We start from the raw sequence: 15,891 nt of genomic DNA on the forward strand, positions 1-15,891 counted from the left end.
AAGTATTCAAAGCGCTTTTAGTGTTTTATTTATAATTTATTTTGTGTGTGTAGGATTCTGTCTTGTTTAATGGAGCACCTCTACACAGAGAAGATGGTGCAGGACTGTGAACACCGGCTGCTGGAACTGCAGTACTTCATTTCAAGAGACTGGAAGTAATCAACCTAACCTTTTCCACTTTTATTTTTTTCTTTACCTGACCTTACCCAATAACTCGTACAAAATAAGACTCTTGAAATCTCCCTCTTATGCTTTTAAGTTGATGTTTCGAGTGTGTTTGTGTAATAGCTTGTCGTTCAAATCCGTTCAGTCAGTCAGAGGTCCTCATTGAATGTTTGCCAGCGTGATGCGACCTTCACTGTGTTTTTCTCTCATCCGTTCAATTTGAGAAGGATGCCCACACAGTGCCATTATAACAAAACCATTAGATGGTCATAACTTCATTCACAGCCCATTAGAGTCAAGTGGTTTTTAATTAGAGCAGTTTGAAACAGCAATTTGGTTTGATGGTCCATTGTGACAGGCTGTGTGACAGCTTTGTTTGTTACAGCCATAGAGAGACTTTTGTTCTTTTATGTGGCTGATTCATGGCAAAAGGTGTTTTAGGATACAAAAGGATACATGCATACTAGCCCTGAATGTATCTGAGGTTTGTGTATATTATAGTTTAAAAGTTTGGAGGATTCATTGTCTCATGATCCTTTCCGAAATCATTCTAATATGGAGATTTGCAGCTCAAGAAACTTTTTTTATGATTATTATCAATGTTGAAAACGGTTGTACTGCTTTATAATTTAGTGGAAACAGTTACATTTCTTTCAAGATTCTTTGATGAAAATTACGAAAGCCTTTGTTTCGAACTGCTTCACTGTTACTGTTGATCAATTTAATGCAACCTTGTCAAATAGAAGTATTCATTATTTTACTTAAAAAAAAATGTCTTGCTGACCCCAAACTTTTGAATGGTAGTGTACTTTACTCAATGGGCCCTATGTGACTCAAGTGTTTTTTGCTAGTTTCAGCCTGATACAGTTATTTTCTTCATGGCCTGCGACATGTTGTTTAAATTGCAAATGCATTTGCACCCATTTTTTCGCCCATGGGTGTGCTGGTCTGAAAACGAGGTGTGTTCAGGGTGTTAGAGGTTAACAGTTTATGACCAGTAGTGAATAATGAAGACCAAGAGTCAGGAGTGCAATTAATTAAAAGAAAAATTTACTGAAGAATAGTTTGCAGTTTCATCAGCAGGAGCCAGCTTAAAGTATCACAAGGAGTTCGTAGCCGCGCTCCCTCTCTCCCCGTCTTGTTGCCTTGCCCTGTCGTACATACATTTGTCCCAACAGTTATACTGTTTTCAAGGTCTATCCACGTCATTACTGCAAGGTGGATGATTCTGATTGGCTCAGAGAAAATGAACAGTCATGGTAAATTTCCACACATTTTCAGTAAATCAGATGCACGTCTCTATAGACGTGTCACTTGTTGATGCTTTCAGCGTCAGGCCCATAGTGACCTTCCAGATCTGGAGCAGGCGCCAGCTTGTCCAAAACAACAAGTCCACCTATCTCATGAACTCAACACTGATCTGTAACACAGAATACTGCGCACATACAAAGATGCACAGTCTCTCCAAGGTTGGAGGTGATTAAGCTCCAGTTCTGGCCAGAAACTTTCCCAAAACATACTGATAACATGCGCTTTTCTCTCAGTGAGAGTACAGGCAATATTCCTCTTGACTCTTTAGTGTCTTTTATATTTTTTATATTACTATGACCTTTTATATATCAAAAGCTCAAGGGAACGCTGATTCCTCAATTCATCACCCCTTTAAAATAGGGCCTTGTATGTGTACATATACTTTGAAGGATTGATTTCAGGTATATACACAATTGCACTTTAATTTCAGTAAAGTGGTTGAGGTTAAATAGGACCTATAATGCTTTTTCACATGTTCAACTTAGTGCGCAATGTTACTGTTTGAGCATGAATAATGTCTGCAAAGTTACAAAGCACAAAGTCACTCCAAAGGGAGTCATTCTCTATATCAGTAAAGCACTGTTTCTGAACTCCCTAAAACGCCTTGATTGTAGTCTTGAGTTTTATTCTGTGAAACGTAGACAATATTTCCCACCTAAAGAATGCACATCTAAAGAATGCACAAAATAAAGGGACAATGCCTGGTTGAGTTGCATTATTAGTGTGTTGTTGCCATATCCAAGAGACAACCTATTAAGTGTTTTTCCCAACCTTTATCTAATGCGGTTATGGTACGAGGCATGACATTTCAAAAACACACTTGTTGTTGACCAATCACAAAACACTGATCCAGCTACCAATCAGGGCACCTTTCAGAAGAAGGGCCTTCATTGAAACGAAACAGTGGGTTACTGACAGACTGGGAAAAGAGGTGCTGCAACGATGTAAAATATGTAGAAAATTAAGTGTTTTTTTACATTTCAAGAATGAAAACCTATTCTGGTAGACCCCAAAAACAAATCAAATAAAAATTGTTATATTTAAACACTGCAAATATCTACAAAAAATATATATGAATCAAGATGCATTTACAAGATTACATGAGAGAATTTTTCTTGAAAATAAAATCTAAATGAAGTGATTTTTTTTTTTTTTTTTCGCTTAAAACAATTGAAATGATCTGCCAGTGGAGTAAGAAAAATAACCTTGTTCCTGACTGGAATCTGCTTTTTCTGTCCCACATTCTGTCCCACACAGAAATAATATCATTTTTCTTACACCGTTGGCAGATCATTTAGAAATTCAGAAAACAAGAAAAACTATCTTATGTCATTTTACTTATCTAGTAAATGCATCTTGGTTTAAGAATTTTTAGATATTTAGACTGGAAACAAGAAAAAAAATACTAAATAAGAGCATTTTTTTGCAGTAAAACCTCCTGGTTAGGCAGATGACTGATTTTTGTATACTGTGTGTGTTTTTCCTCCAGGCTTGATCCTATCTTATACCGTAAATGTCAGAACGACGCATCCAGACTGTGCTACACACCCGGCTGGAATGAGAGCACTGATCTCATGCCTCCTGGCGCTGTGTTTTCCTGCTTGCACCGCCATGCTTACCGGACAGAAGAGCAGGGCAGAAGGGTGAGAAGTACAAATAATGCACTTTTTTTGTTGTTTTTTGTCAGTTCTCATTAAAAGGCTAGTTCACCCAAAAAATTTAAATTCTGTAATTTTTATAAAAGACTTTTGTTCATCTTCGTAACACAGGTGACGCTATTTTTAATGAAATCAGAGAGATTTTTGACCCTCCGTTGACTAGTTTATTCAACCAAAACTGACACTTCAAAACATTCATAAAGAGATCATGAAATAAATCCATATGAATCAAATGGTTTAATCCAAGTCATTTGAAGAGAGACAATCGCTTTATATGATGAAAAGGTTTAATTTAGGCTTTTATTCACATAAAAACATTGATCAGTGAGCACTATTTGCAGATGACTCTAAGCCTCAAAAATGAATTCAAATCAAAATTAGCGGTTTTGTCTGGCTCCTATGCATAGGTTTCTACCAAAATACCGGTACTTCTGAATGGGCTGAGGCTTTAGCAGGTTTGAAGGAAAAGTTTTTGATGAACGGATACTATGTGCAGAGAGCATTCACTCAGTATTATCTCATTTTTGTCTGAGATGGCTTTTAGAGGCTTTTGCATTGGAAGTCTTTATTTGCATTCAAATTTGGTCATGCATGCTTGCCTGACGTTGGAGAACCAATGAGTTTCATTATTGTGTGTTACGCAGCGTGTTTGAGCTTCTGCAAGGACCAATGATGATTGTTCTTGCACATCAAGCAAGTACAGATGAGCTTTTGTTTAGGTTGGTATCAATGTTTATGTGAATAAAAGCCTACATTTAAATATGTTCATATATATAGTAATCAGGTCTCTTTAGAAGACTCAAATCACTACCCTCAAATCATATGGATTTATTTTAAGGCCACTTTATGAATATTTTGAAGCGTTGTGTTGTGGGTGAATATATTTGGAGGGACAGACATCTCACATTTAATTAAAAATGTTCTTCATTTGTGTTCTGAAGATGAACGAAAGTCTTATGGGTTTAGAGTATGTGTGAGTAAATTATGATTTTTGGGTAAACTACCCAAGACAGTGAAGAGACAATCAGAATGAAGTTTGGTCCTCTTTACAGTTTATACTGACTTGAAACTACTCACTTAGTCAGGGTGTTCAAACATGCATAAAAAGATTAAACACTGTTGACTTTTGTGAGACAAAAGCATGTAGAACACAGAGCTTGCAGTTTTGGATTTGCGTGTCAAAACAGGTGATTGAACTGGGATCATAATATACAACTGATGTGGAAAAATTCACTGACTTTTGTGTGCAGCTCACCAGGGACTGTAAGATGGAAGTCCAGAGAATTCTTCACCAGAGAGCTCTCGATGTGAAGTTGGACCCTGAGCTCCAGAAACGCTGCATGACTGACCTGGGCAAATGGTGCAGCGAAAAGACAGACACTGGTCAGGTAAAAAATGCACTGAGTTTTGGGATGAAACTCTGCAGTATCAGTACACAATGAGCATCTCTACGTCAGTAAATCAGATGTTGTTGTTTTTCTGTCTCAGGAGCTGGAATGTCTTCAGGACCATCTAGAGGACCTGGTGTCAAGCTGCAGAGACGTGGTGGGAAACCTGACGGAACTAGAATCTGAGGTACGTTTCATATTTTATTCCACTGGATATACACAAACCTCAGAGTGAATAGGGACATAAGGCCGGAGACGCACTGCAAGTGTGGTGTGAGCATGGTGTTTCTGTTGCGCATGGCGTTTTCTCTGTTTTTGCACACCAGAATTAGCATAGCTTTGTATCAGTAGAAATCCTAGAGTATATACAAATGATTGTGCTTTCCCCCCTCATATCCCCCTGAGACCAGAGATTTATGCATTTTATTTCTGGGAAATTTCCTCCTATGATGCAAATTGACGATATTTGCATCATAGGAGGAATTTTTGGCCAAAGGCTAAAGACTACAGCCAGCAGAGGGAGCCATTTCCGCCCATGGGGGATGGGAGATCACACTCAGAGCTCAGCTCACAGCTACAGGCACTCATTTAAACGGAGCTATGGTGAGCAATGTAAGTCTTTTAACTTCTCAAATTAATTTCTATGAAAGTTAAGCTTGCAAAGGCATGAACTGAAATGTGCCAGACTTAGCTCGCGTTGTGAATGTATGGCGCGAGTGTAGTCGAGATTACCTCAGCTCTCATCACGAGATCTCATTCAGCTCAATTATCTGACTCCTGCAGTTAGTGCGCAGTGTTGTGATAATCGCGCGGTGACTCACTCATTATATTGAACAGACACATTCAGTTTTTAATTGTAGTGTCTTCTCCACCTCAGTCATAGTAATCCAGTAGGTGGCTTTGGGAATGGCCTCACAGGGCAGTGAAGCATTCTGGGAATTGTAGTCTTTCATCCCCATGAGACAAAAATACATTTTCTGTCTTTTCTCAGTCTAGAAAGCACCAAATTAAAAAATAATTTCACAACTGTGTTGAAAAAATCGATTCACCAATTCTGAATCGATTTTCATATTAATTTCTAAAGATCGATCCGTAAACTCAGAGGATCGATTTAATAATAGGCCTACATTGAATTTTAATTTGCCGCGTCATTGAATTCACGCATGCGCACGAGGTGGAAGGACATTAACACAACGAACATGGCAGCTTTGAAAACTCCAGAAACACCACGGACAGAGAATACTGGCTGGTGTTTTCAACTGTTTTCAATGAGAGCGCCGCGTTTTTAGAACGCCTGGAGCGCACCGAGGCGCTGAGCGAGTATTTCACGCTCACAGGCTGAGCGCTCAGCGTTTTTTACTGGTCGCTGAGAGTTGAAGAATGTTTAACTTTGAGTAAAACGCAGCACTCAGCACTGTCACTCTTCACCCAGCTGTCCAATCACAGTGAGAGAGGGGCGGGACAAATACAACACAGACCAACTGCCACATTCTGCGTGTCATCAGATGACAACAAGCAATAATAACGAAACAAAATGATTTAAAACAAATGCCAGAGCAAATACTTTACATTGTATCTGCAATTTTATATAGAATCAATACAGGAACAAACTACCTGTGAAATTAGAAAGACCTCCACGGATTTTCCGTATCATAACAACAAGCAAGTCTCAACTGAGGAAAAAAAACGCTGCCTGCCAAAACGTGGAGGAGTTTTCAGCTGATAGCCTAGGGTTTTCAGCTGGCTAAAAACGCTTTGGTGGACACACGGCCTAACGTTATACCGCTGTCACCGTGCTGAAGAACACAGTCGTTCTCACTGCAGCGCGCTCTTACTGCCAAGGAAGTTGTAATGGCTGCGTTGTCATGACGGCGCGCAACAGCACAGCTCCACAGTGCGCGTTTGCTGACTAGAGCAGCCTGGAAGGGGGATTGTTCTTTACAACCATCAATACTCCATTCATTTGCAGTTGAATGTCTATAATAATAGTATCAATATGTTGCATAACTACAGTCCTGTAATTCAGGTGGAAAAAAATGCTTTACTTCAAAAACACTTATCTAAATCTCAAAGATCGGATCGGATCAGATCGGATCGAATTAAATAATGATAATCGATTCAAGATCTTGAGAATCGGAATCGAATCGATTCTTGAAATTTGAATTGAAACCCAGCCCTAATTTCTACTACATTGATGACCCAGTTTAAATACAGATTCATCTTCCCAGCGCTGAAGTGCTGAAGTCCCTTTAACCTACAGACTTTCAAACATGAAAATGTCATTTATTAATATCAGAATGGTATTAATAAAAAAGCGAGAAGGAAATCGTATCAAAATGGCATATAAACATCTTTTCCTATTCTATTTTGCCTGGAAACTCTTCCAACACACTCGCGTGTCGCGTGAAAAATAGGCGTCTCTTCTATTTGAAGCATGCATGTGTTTTCCGCGCGGCTCGGACGCAGGCAGTATGCAAGCTCTAACCGGTTAACATGGGAGCCGAAATAAAAATGGACACGTCGTGCAGTCGAGACGCTCTGACGACACGCTTGCAGTGTGTCCTCGGCCTAATGCATTTACAAGAATTTGCTTGTAACTGTTTAACATGCAAACTCCATTTATTTTGTGGATCATTTTAGCATTGTGTGCTATATGTTTTATATATATTTTATGCTTGATATTTACATTTTTCATATTTGCATGAACTGTGAATTGGACTTAAATAATCCCATCCAAGCATTCATATTTCAGTTCAATTAGGTAAATGGGTTCTTTTTCTAACTTCGCTCTGTGTTTCACTATGGGAATCGCTTTGGGCGTGACCAACTAAGGAAGCTCCAATGACACCACGTCTGTCTTGACAGACAGGTTGACCTGAGATCAGGCTCCGCCTCCACCTATATCACTCAGGTCGACCCCTCACAAAGTCATTCGCGCTTTCTTCCCGTGAGGGACTACAACAAGCTCTCTCAGCACGTCCGACTTCGTTGCTGATTTCGCTGAACTGTTCAACAGGCGGACCGTTATTGGATTACGCCACCGAACGCGACATCAGTGGATTGGACTGTGTTGAGCGACATCGGAAACACCGAATAGTGTCCGCGTCAAGGCGAGCTATTCCCTTCGGACTATCGCGTACTAATCTACGGCGGTAGGTTTTCCAGTGACGTCGAGTCATCTTTTTGGGCTTTTCGCGTTGAGGCGAGCCGTTTGAAAGGGCTAAATTACCCTACTTTACCATCAGACTAACGTGTTGTGACGAGTCGTTGAATCACTCCTCCAGACATTATGTCGACGGTCATTACCCCCGCCAAAGGGAATGAGTCGAAAAGCAGGGATGTGGCATCCTGCCCGTGTCCATCCTCATGTGGAGCAACAATCTCGGGCAGGGACCCCCATCCTATGTGTATCGTGTGCATGGGCTCGAAGCACGCTCAAACGTCGCTTGCGGACCCTCAAACATGCGTCCACTGTGCGTCAATGCCGATGAAAATTCTGGACTGGGCCTAGCTTGGCCCACAGCACAGGACGCCGAAGGAGCAGAGAAGGACCTTTACGACGGGAAAAGGCTGCCGCCTGCTCAACCCACAGCGAGACAATTACTGCCCGCCGTGCCGGCATGCATGAAGGAAATGTCTCGCCATTGGAGTACCCCCTTTAAGAATAAGCTCCCGGCCAAGCGATGCTCTAAGCTGGAGATTCAAGGGATGGTGGAGCTGGGGTTGGCCGGACCCCCAGCGGTAGAGTCTTCAGTGGCCTATCACCTCCACCCGAATCGACGCTCCATTTCTGCCTCCTCTCAGATTTTGCTGCCGAGCAAGATGGAACGTTTGACCGCGTCCGTCTATCAGAGGATATATAAGTATGCGGCGCAGTCAGTGTGCTCGCTGAACGCTGTGACTTTACTGTCAGCGTATCAGGCAGAAATTTTGGAGGAAATGGGGCGACAGCTGGATACAGGGGTGCCGAACCCAGCACTATGGGATGAAATATGTGTGGTAAACGATCTAATTCTCCGCTCTTCCCGCGGTGCGGTTCAAGGTTGTGGCCGTGTGATGGGCCTGGCCGTGTCAGGTGAGAGAGCGTTATGGCTGAACCTGTCAGGATTGAGCGACACTCAGAAAGAGGAGGTGATGGACGCAGCGTTCGACCCAACTAAGGGCCTGTTCGGACCAGCTCTCGAGAAAATGAGAGAAACCAGCTTCCTGAGGAAACAAGAGGATGAAGCTTTTAACCTCTGTTTACCACGGAAGCAAACACCGCGACCACCCTCTCAACCAGCGCGGCAGGGCTTTGTTGCAGCCGCTGCAGTGAGAGGGAGACAGATAGGGGCCAGGAATGTGAGACCCGCTCCCAGCGGACAACAATCTGGCCATCGTCCAAGGTCGGAGGGCTCCGGACCATGGGGTAAGCATTCATTTGCGGCCGCGGCGGCCAGAAACCGCCCGCCCCACCCTGAGGACCGGAAGAAGAAGCGTGCGACCTGACACGCGAATGTTCCCCTGCACTTCTCTCTCCGCCCGCAAAGAGAAGAAAGGGGCCCAACCCTGTTGTTCTGAGTTCAGTAAGGGCTCTCGCTGTAAGTTACCCAGTTCAAAAACAGGGAGAAAATGTTCAACAGTGTCACCAAGCACTCACACAGTGTTCTCAAACGCCCATCGTTTCAGGGGAATACTTAATAAAGAATGCACTATCGCATCCAAGCCATGAGCTAAGGGTGATATGCTCCCCGAATATAACAAACACACAAATAAATGTTTCTCTATCGCAGCCAGGCAGTCAGCCGAGGGCGATAGATTGCAAAGAAATCCAAAAATTAAAACGCGTCTCTCTAGCTTCGCTGCTGGAGGGAGCGCACGCTTCTCAAAAGGGGGTCAGCGCAGTGACAATAATGACGTCATCAACGCGCGCCCGCGAGGGAGAAGTATACAAGGGACCCCTCTCGGCTCGCATACTCAGTTGGCGCGCATGCGCAGCTCGTCCGTGGGTTTTAAACACTATTTCACGGGGATACAGACTTCAATTTGCCATGAAACCACCCAGATTAAATGGCATTATAGCCTCAGCGGCCGAGGGAGAAGCAGCTCGCGTCCTGACGGCCGAGATAGACACTCTTTTAGACAAACGAGCAATCAGAGTGCTGCCAAAGGAAGTGAGCTGTCAGGGTTTTTACTCCCGTTACTTCGTGATCCCAAAGAAAGGGAGCACATCTCTGCGCCCAATTTTAGATCTCCGTGTGCTAAACAAGCACCTACGGAAGTATTCATTCAAGATGTTGACACACAAAACACTTTGTCGATCTATCCGCCAGAACGACTGGTTTGTGACGATCGATCTGTCAGACGCGTATTTTCACATAGATGTTTATCCGTCTCACAGAAAATATCTCAGGTTTGCATACCGAAACACAGCGTACGAGTTTCAAACCATTCCATTTGGTCTGTCCTTAGCGCCAAGAGTTTTCAGCAAATGTGTGGAAGCAGCGCTATTTCCGTTGAGAAACAAAGGAATAAGAATATTTTCGTACATAGACGATTATCTGATTTGCGCCTCGTCAAAAGAACAAGCAATCAGAGACACAAACATGGTTTTAGTGCATCTCGACAGCTTGGGATTCAGAATAAACATGAAAAAGAGCCGTTTAGAGCCAGCTCAGAACACAGAATATCTGGGGCTCAGTATAAACTCCCTCTCTTATCAGGTCACTCTAACAGAGGGGAGGATCACGTCCTTCAGGCAGTGTCTCTCCCGTTTTCAGACGGGGAAAACTGTTCCGTTCAGACTGTGCCTACGAATGCTGGGTCGCAGGAAAACGCTCAATGTCCTCTGTATTTCTCTCTGGTGGACGGAAATGCACCATTGGGTGTGGATGCGTTAGCCCACCCATGGCCGAACGTCCTACTGTATGCATTCCCTCCTCTGAGCCTGATTTCACCCACTCTAGCCAGGGTGAGGGAAATGGGGTTGTCACTGATACTGATAGCTCCACGGTGGCCATCCAGACATTGGGTAGCCGAGATAGTTCAACTACTGTCAGGTCAGCCGTGGCCCCTCCCTCCCCGGAGGGACCTCCTGTCACAAGCAGGAGGGGAAATCTACCATCCTCACCCGGACAGAATAGCTCTCTGGGCCTGGCCCGTGAGAGGTGGAATTTGAGTGCGGCAGGTTTACCCCCATCTGTCATTCACACAATACAGAGTGCCAGAGCCTCTTCCACTCGCTCACTTTATAGTAATAAATGGCGAGTCTTTGAGGAATGGTGTGGAAGGAGTAATATTGTCCCTTTTCAATGCTCAGTGAGGGACATATTATGTTTTCTCCAGGATCTGTTGGATAAGGGGAAGGCTTTTTCGACAATGAAGGTATATTTAGCTGCCATTTCCGCTTGTCATGTTGGTTTTGGTGACAAGACGGCAGGTCAACACCCTTTAATATGTCGTTTTATGAAAGGGGCAGGGCGTAAGAGGCCAGTGGCCAGGAGGATGGTCCCTATTGTGGGATTTGTCTATGGTGTTAGAGGCCCTATCTCAACATCCTTTTGAGCCGTTAGAAGCCATAGGGTTGAAGTTTCTCTCTCTTAAGACAGCACTGTTGTTAGCGCTGGTGACAGCTAAGCGTGTGAGCGACTTACAGGCCTTGTCTATCAGCCCGTCTTGTTTACAGTTTGCTCCAGGGCTCACAAGGGTTTCCTTTCGCCCTAACCCTGCTTTTGTACCTAAAGTGGTGGACTCATCTTATAGATGTTCTACTACAGAACTTACAGCTTTCCACCCTCCTCCGTTCTCTTCGCCAGAGGAGAAGAGATGGAATTCTTTATGTCCGGTACGGGCGCTTCATAGGTACATGGAAAGAACAGCAGGATTCAGAAAGAATGACCAGCTTTTTGTATCTTGGGCTACTCATCATAAAGGGAAGCCGTTGTCACGTCAACGGCTGTCCCATTGGATTGTAGAAGCTATATCTATAGCTTATGAATGTAGAGGTTCTCTACCTCCTGAGGGCTTAAGGGCCCACTCCACTAGGGGCATGGCTACATCATGGGCCTTACTTAAGAGAGTTTCGGTTCAGGAGATATGTGCAGCAGCAAGTTGGGCTACGCCCCACACATTTGTGCGGTTTTATAGACTAGATGTGTCTGAGCCATCCTTAGCTCATGCAGTGCTAGGGGCAAGCACACTGTGATATGTTTGATTAAGCATAGCATATGTTGTGCTATCCGGGAGTGGTCTATATCTCCCATAGTGAAACACCGAGCGAAGTTAGAAAAAGAACGATGGGTTACTTAACGTAATCCCGGGTTCTTTGATAACAGAGTGAGGTGTTTCACCAACACTTCCCTTCTCGCACAAGACGGGAAGAAATCTCTCTATAATGACTTTGTGAGGGGTCGACCTGAGTGATATAGGTGGAGGCGGAGCCTGATCTCAGGTCAACCTGTCTGTCAAGACAGACGTGGTGTCATTGGAGCATCCGTAGTTGGTCACCCCCAAAGTGATTCCCATAGTGAAACACCTCACTCTGTTATCAAAGAACCCGGGATTACGTTAAGTAACCCATCGTTACTTTTCATTTATTTGTTTTAAGATACACAGCCGTTCAAAAGTTTTCATGTTTTTAGAAAAAGTCTCTTATGCTCACCAAGGCTACATTTATTTTAAACAGTAATATTGTGAAATATTATTAGTAACTTTTAATTATAATTATAATTATTAATCAAATGTTCTATTTGAATATATATTTTAAAATGTAATTTATTTTTGTGATGCAAAGCTGAATTTTCAGCATCGTTACAGTCATGTGATCCTTCAGAAATCATTCTAATATGATGGTTTGCTCCTCAAGAAACATTTATGATTTATGAGCAATGTTGAAAACAGTTGTGTAAAACATTTTTGGGAAAGTTCAAAAGAACAGAATTTATCTGACATGAAAACATTTTTGCAAACATTGTACTACCGTTCTAAAGTTTTACCATTCAAAAACTTTAAATTATCTTATATAATCTTATATCTTAGGATTTTTTGTATTCATGTCCATTTATATTGTGTTTACAGGACATTCAGATTGAAGCCCTGCTCATCCGAGCCTGTGAACAGGTCATCCAGAACCACTGCCACGTTAGTATTGACTGCACACATCTAATTATTCCCTTTATGTATTAAATCTAAATTTCTAATTTTGGTCTCCTTCCTCCCAGGACGTTGCTGATAATCAGATAGACACAGGGAATCTTCTGGAATGCCTGGTGCAGAACAAACATCAGAGGGAAATGAATGATAAATGTGCTGTGGGTGTCACTCATTTCCAGCTGGTAAGCCAGTCACAGAACCAATTTCCCTACGGTACATTTGAATGATGACAAGTAAATGTTTTCCCAAATGTCATCCTGTCCCAGCATAGATTGCACTGAATAGTTTTGGGTTGGTTTGGGGTATTGATGCATATGTTGACCATGCTAATTAATCAGCTGACATTTGACTAGGCATGTGATAGTATAACATTTTCATGTTGCAATAATTGCTGAAGCTTTTATAATGGTGTATAGTATTATCACAATATTGAATTAAGTTGCAAAAAAATGTTGTCATACTATTACAGGTTTACTATTACAGATCCAACCCCAATCAAACATTAATTAGCTGTTTTAGGTGTGTTTGATTGGAGTTGGAGCTAAACTGTGCAGGACAGTGGCCCTCCAGGACCGAGATTGGGGACCCCTGCTTTAAATGGGGACACCTGCTTTAAATGAGCCTTTGATAAAACAGCCGTACATATTGTTGCATTTTATATAACAGTATATCTATTAAAGATATATTGTTACACCCCTACTATTAAGTCTTTAAGTATTAAGTATTTGGTGCTGTAATGAACTCCATTGAGCAGGGGTCTTCATCGTTTTTAAGGGCAGGGGCCCCTTAGGTGATAGAGACATAGAGCAGGGCCCCTGATACAAAGTTTGGCAAATAGAGCTACATATTAAGCATAAAGCCGTTGATATTAATAGAAACAAACTATATTATGATTAAGAATAAGTTATATTATGTTAAGACAGTAGATCAGAACTATGCACATAGTTGTTGCCCATGTGTAGGCTATGACTTTTCATTGTTTTCATTGTTTCATAAAAAACATGCTGTGACAAAAATCTAAATTTATTAGTTGTTTCCAGTTGTTGTAAATTATTTTAATTGATTTGCAGAGTGATACATTTATTTTACTAATCAGATGGACAATTAAACATTCAGCTGAACCTTAGCTACAAGTTTATTAAAAATTCACATTTAAAATTGTACTATCAGGTTGACAATTAAACATTTAAAGCGATACTTTACCGCTTTTTCTTATTAAATTTTTATTCCCTTAACCAAAAGAGTTGATACATACCTCTCTCGTCTCAGTGCGTGCACTTAATCTCTCTGACGCGCGGTGACGATCTGATAGCATTTAGCTTAGCCCACTAATCCCAGTTCATTCACTATGGTACCAAACAGAGATCAAGTTAGAAGCGACCAAACACCTCCACATTTTTGCTATTTAAATACAGTTACACGAATAGTTGAACCATCAAGTATGGTGACATAAAATAAAACGTGGCGCTTTTCTAAGTGGATTAAAAAGGAGAACTATAATGTATGACGGAATAGCACTTCTGAGAGTACTTAAACTCAGCGCAGTAAAAAGTCCCGGCTGAAAAATCCTCCCTTACATCTCCCCCTCCCCTCTATTGACGAAATGAGAGCGAGAGGGGGAGATGTGAGGGATGACTTTTCAGCCTGGAATTTTTACTGAGCCTGGACAGCCTGGCTTAGTGGGCTAAGCTAAATGCTATCAGATCGTCAATGATCGTCAGAGAGATGTATCAACTCGTTTTAGTTAAGTAAATAACATAGTTTAATATGAAAAAGCGGTGAAGTATTCCTTTAAGCAACATTTTTTAAAACATAAAAAAATGGACACTTTTTTAATCTATTACTCTGCATTCACAGCGCGTATCTATTTTGACATGCCATACTTTTGTCCTGTGCTAGTTATCACTGTCAATTGCAATTTAGAGAGTGAATCACACATTTATATGTAGACTTCACTTCCAAGACCTTGCAGCATGTAATTGCCGGTCGTTCCATTCAGCAGAATGAAAAACAATACTTTTATTCAATGGATTATATCTATATAGCTTGGAAAGCACTATTGAGCGCTTGCTTTACAATCAGAATTAAGCTGTTACTCTCAGTTCACGATCTCACAGCGTTCCATCAATATCAGTAAAGTTGTCTACACTGATTAATCTCTTACTTATAATGTCTTTGTTAATGAGAAATTCACGAGAGCGAGCAAAACTCAGGTGTTTTGAGCAGTGAGTGTATTCCATTGTTCCAACGCGAGTGGATTAGCACGTCTGTGATTGGCTACATTTCTCACCGCTGCAAAACACGCTGTAAATGTGTGAACATTTTATGTTCTCCAGAGCGCAAACTTGCCAAATCTGTTTCGCCAATAATATTATACTATTACAGTGTCAACGGAGGGCGCTCTGCTTTAGTTTTATATTTGAATTTGACTTCGTGACTTTTTTTTATGTTATAATTTTTTTAGTGAAACATTATTTGATTAAACATTAATTGGCTGATCCCCTGCAGTACCGATGTGGACCCCTATTTAAGACCCATGCCATTGAGAATACAAAAATCTGGCTGTTTAGAACATTTAAATACTGTTCAGAAACAGAAAGTAGCACAGCTGCTTTGTTTTTAAAGGGTTTACCAGGATAACGGCTGCCATCTGCTGTCAGAATGAATGCACATTTTAGTCAGCACATCTCCTTCCTTCAACTTTTCCACCATGCGTTTCTCATTCATCTTGAGCATGTTTCTTATCCATCTTGGGCATGTTTGCATCAGAGTGCCTCTTTGGCACACAATGCCTCTTTGGCGCAGCATACAGCGGTGTTGTGCAATTTAAAGATGGAAAAAGATTTCTCAAATGCATTCTAAAAATATTAATAGTTCTTAATAAATAGTTATTCACAGTATTTTAAAGTGCCCACGATAACAATACCATGTATTTTCATTATCGTGATATATCGTACTACATTTGATATTTTGAGATTGAACACATTTTGAGGGAAAATATGTTTGAATATACTGTGAAAATAACTACTATCACTAAATGTTTTATATATAATGCACATAGGCTTTATAACAACATTACACTACTGTAGAGGTTTGGGGTTGTTAAAATTTAGTTTTTTGGTTTAGAAAGAAGTCTATTTTGCTCCCCATAGCTGCATTTATTTAAATAAAAATACAGTAGAACAGTATTATTATTTAATATAATTTTTTCTATTTGAATATATTTTAAAATGTAATTT

The 15,891-nt window shown here is 41.4% G+C and overlaps 1 protein-coding gene across 1 annotated transcript in view; it reads left to right on the top strand.

The window, feature by feature from the left end:
* The window catches only part of glg1b (golgi glycoprotein 1b), a 69,445-nt gene that overhangs the window by 31,897 nt on the left and 21,657 nt on the right, over positions 1–15,891 (top strand). The window contains exons 10-15 of the mRNA XM_067419990.1: positions 54–155; positions 2,966–3,119; positions 4,385–4,522; positions 4,623–4,709; positions 12,578–12,640; positions 12,721–12,834. Of these exons, the coding sequence (XP_067276091.1) occupies positions 54–155; positions 2,966–3,119; positions 4,385–4,522; positions 4,623–4,709; positions 12,578–12,640; positions 12,721–12,834 (658 nt within the window). The remainder of the gene's footprint in view (positions 1–53; positions 156–2,965; positions 3,120–4,384; positions 4,523–4,622; positions 4,710–12,577; positions 12,641–12,720; positions 12,835–15,891) is intronic.

The sequence above is a fragment of the Pseudorasbora parva genome, chromosome 16, assembly GCF_024679245.1.
Source record: "Pseudorasbora parva isolate DD20220531a chromosome 16, ASM2467924v1, whole genome shotgun sequence".
In the NCBI taxonomy this organism is placed as follows: domain Eukaryota; kingdom Metazoa; phylum Chordata; class Actinopteri; order Cypriniformes; family Gobionidae; genus Pseudorasbora; species Pseudorasbora parva.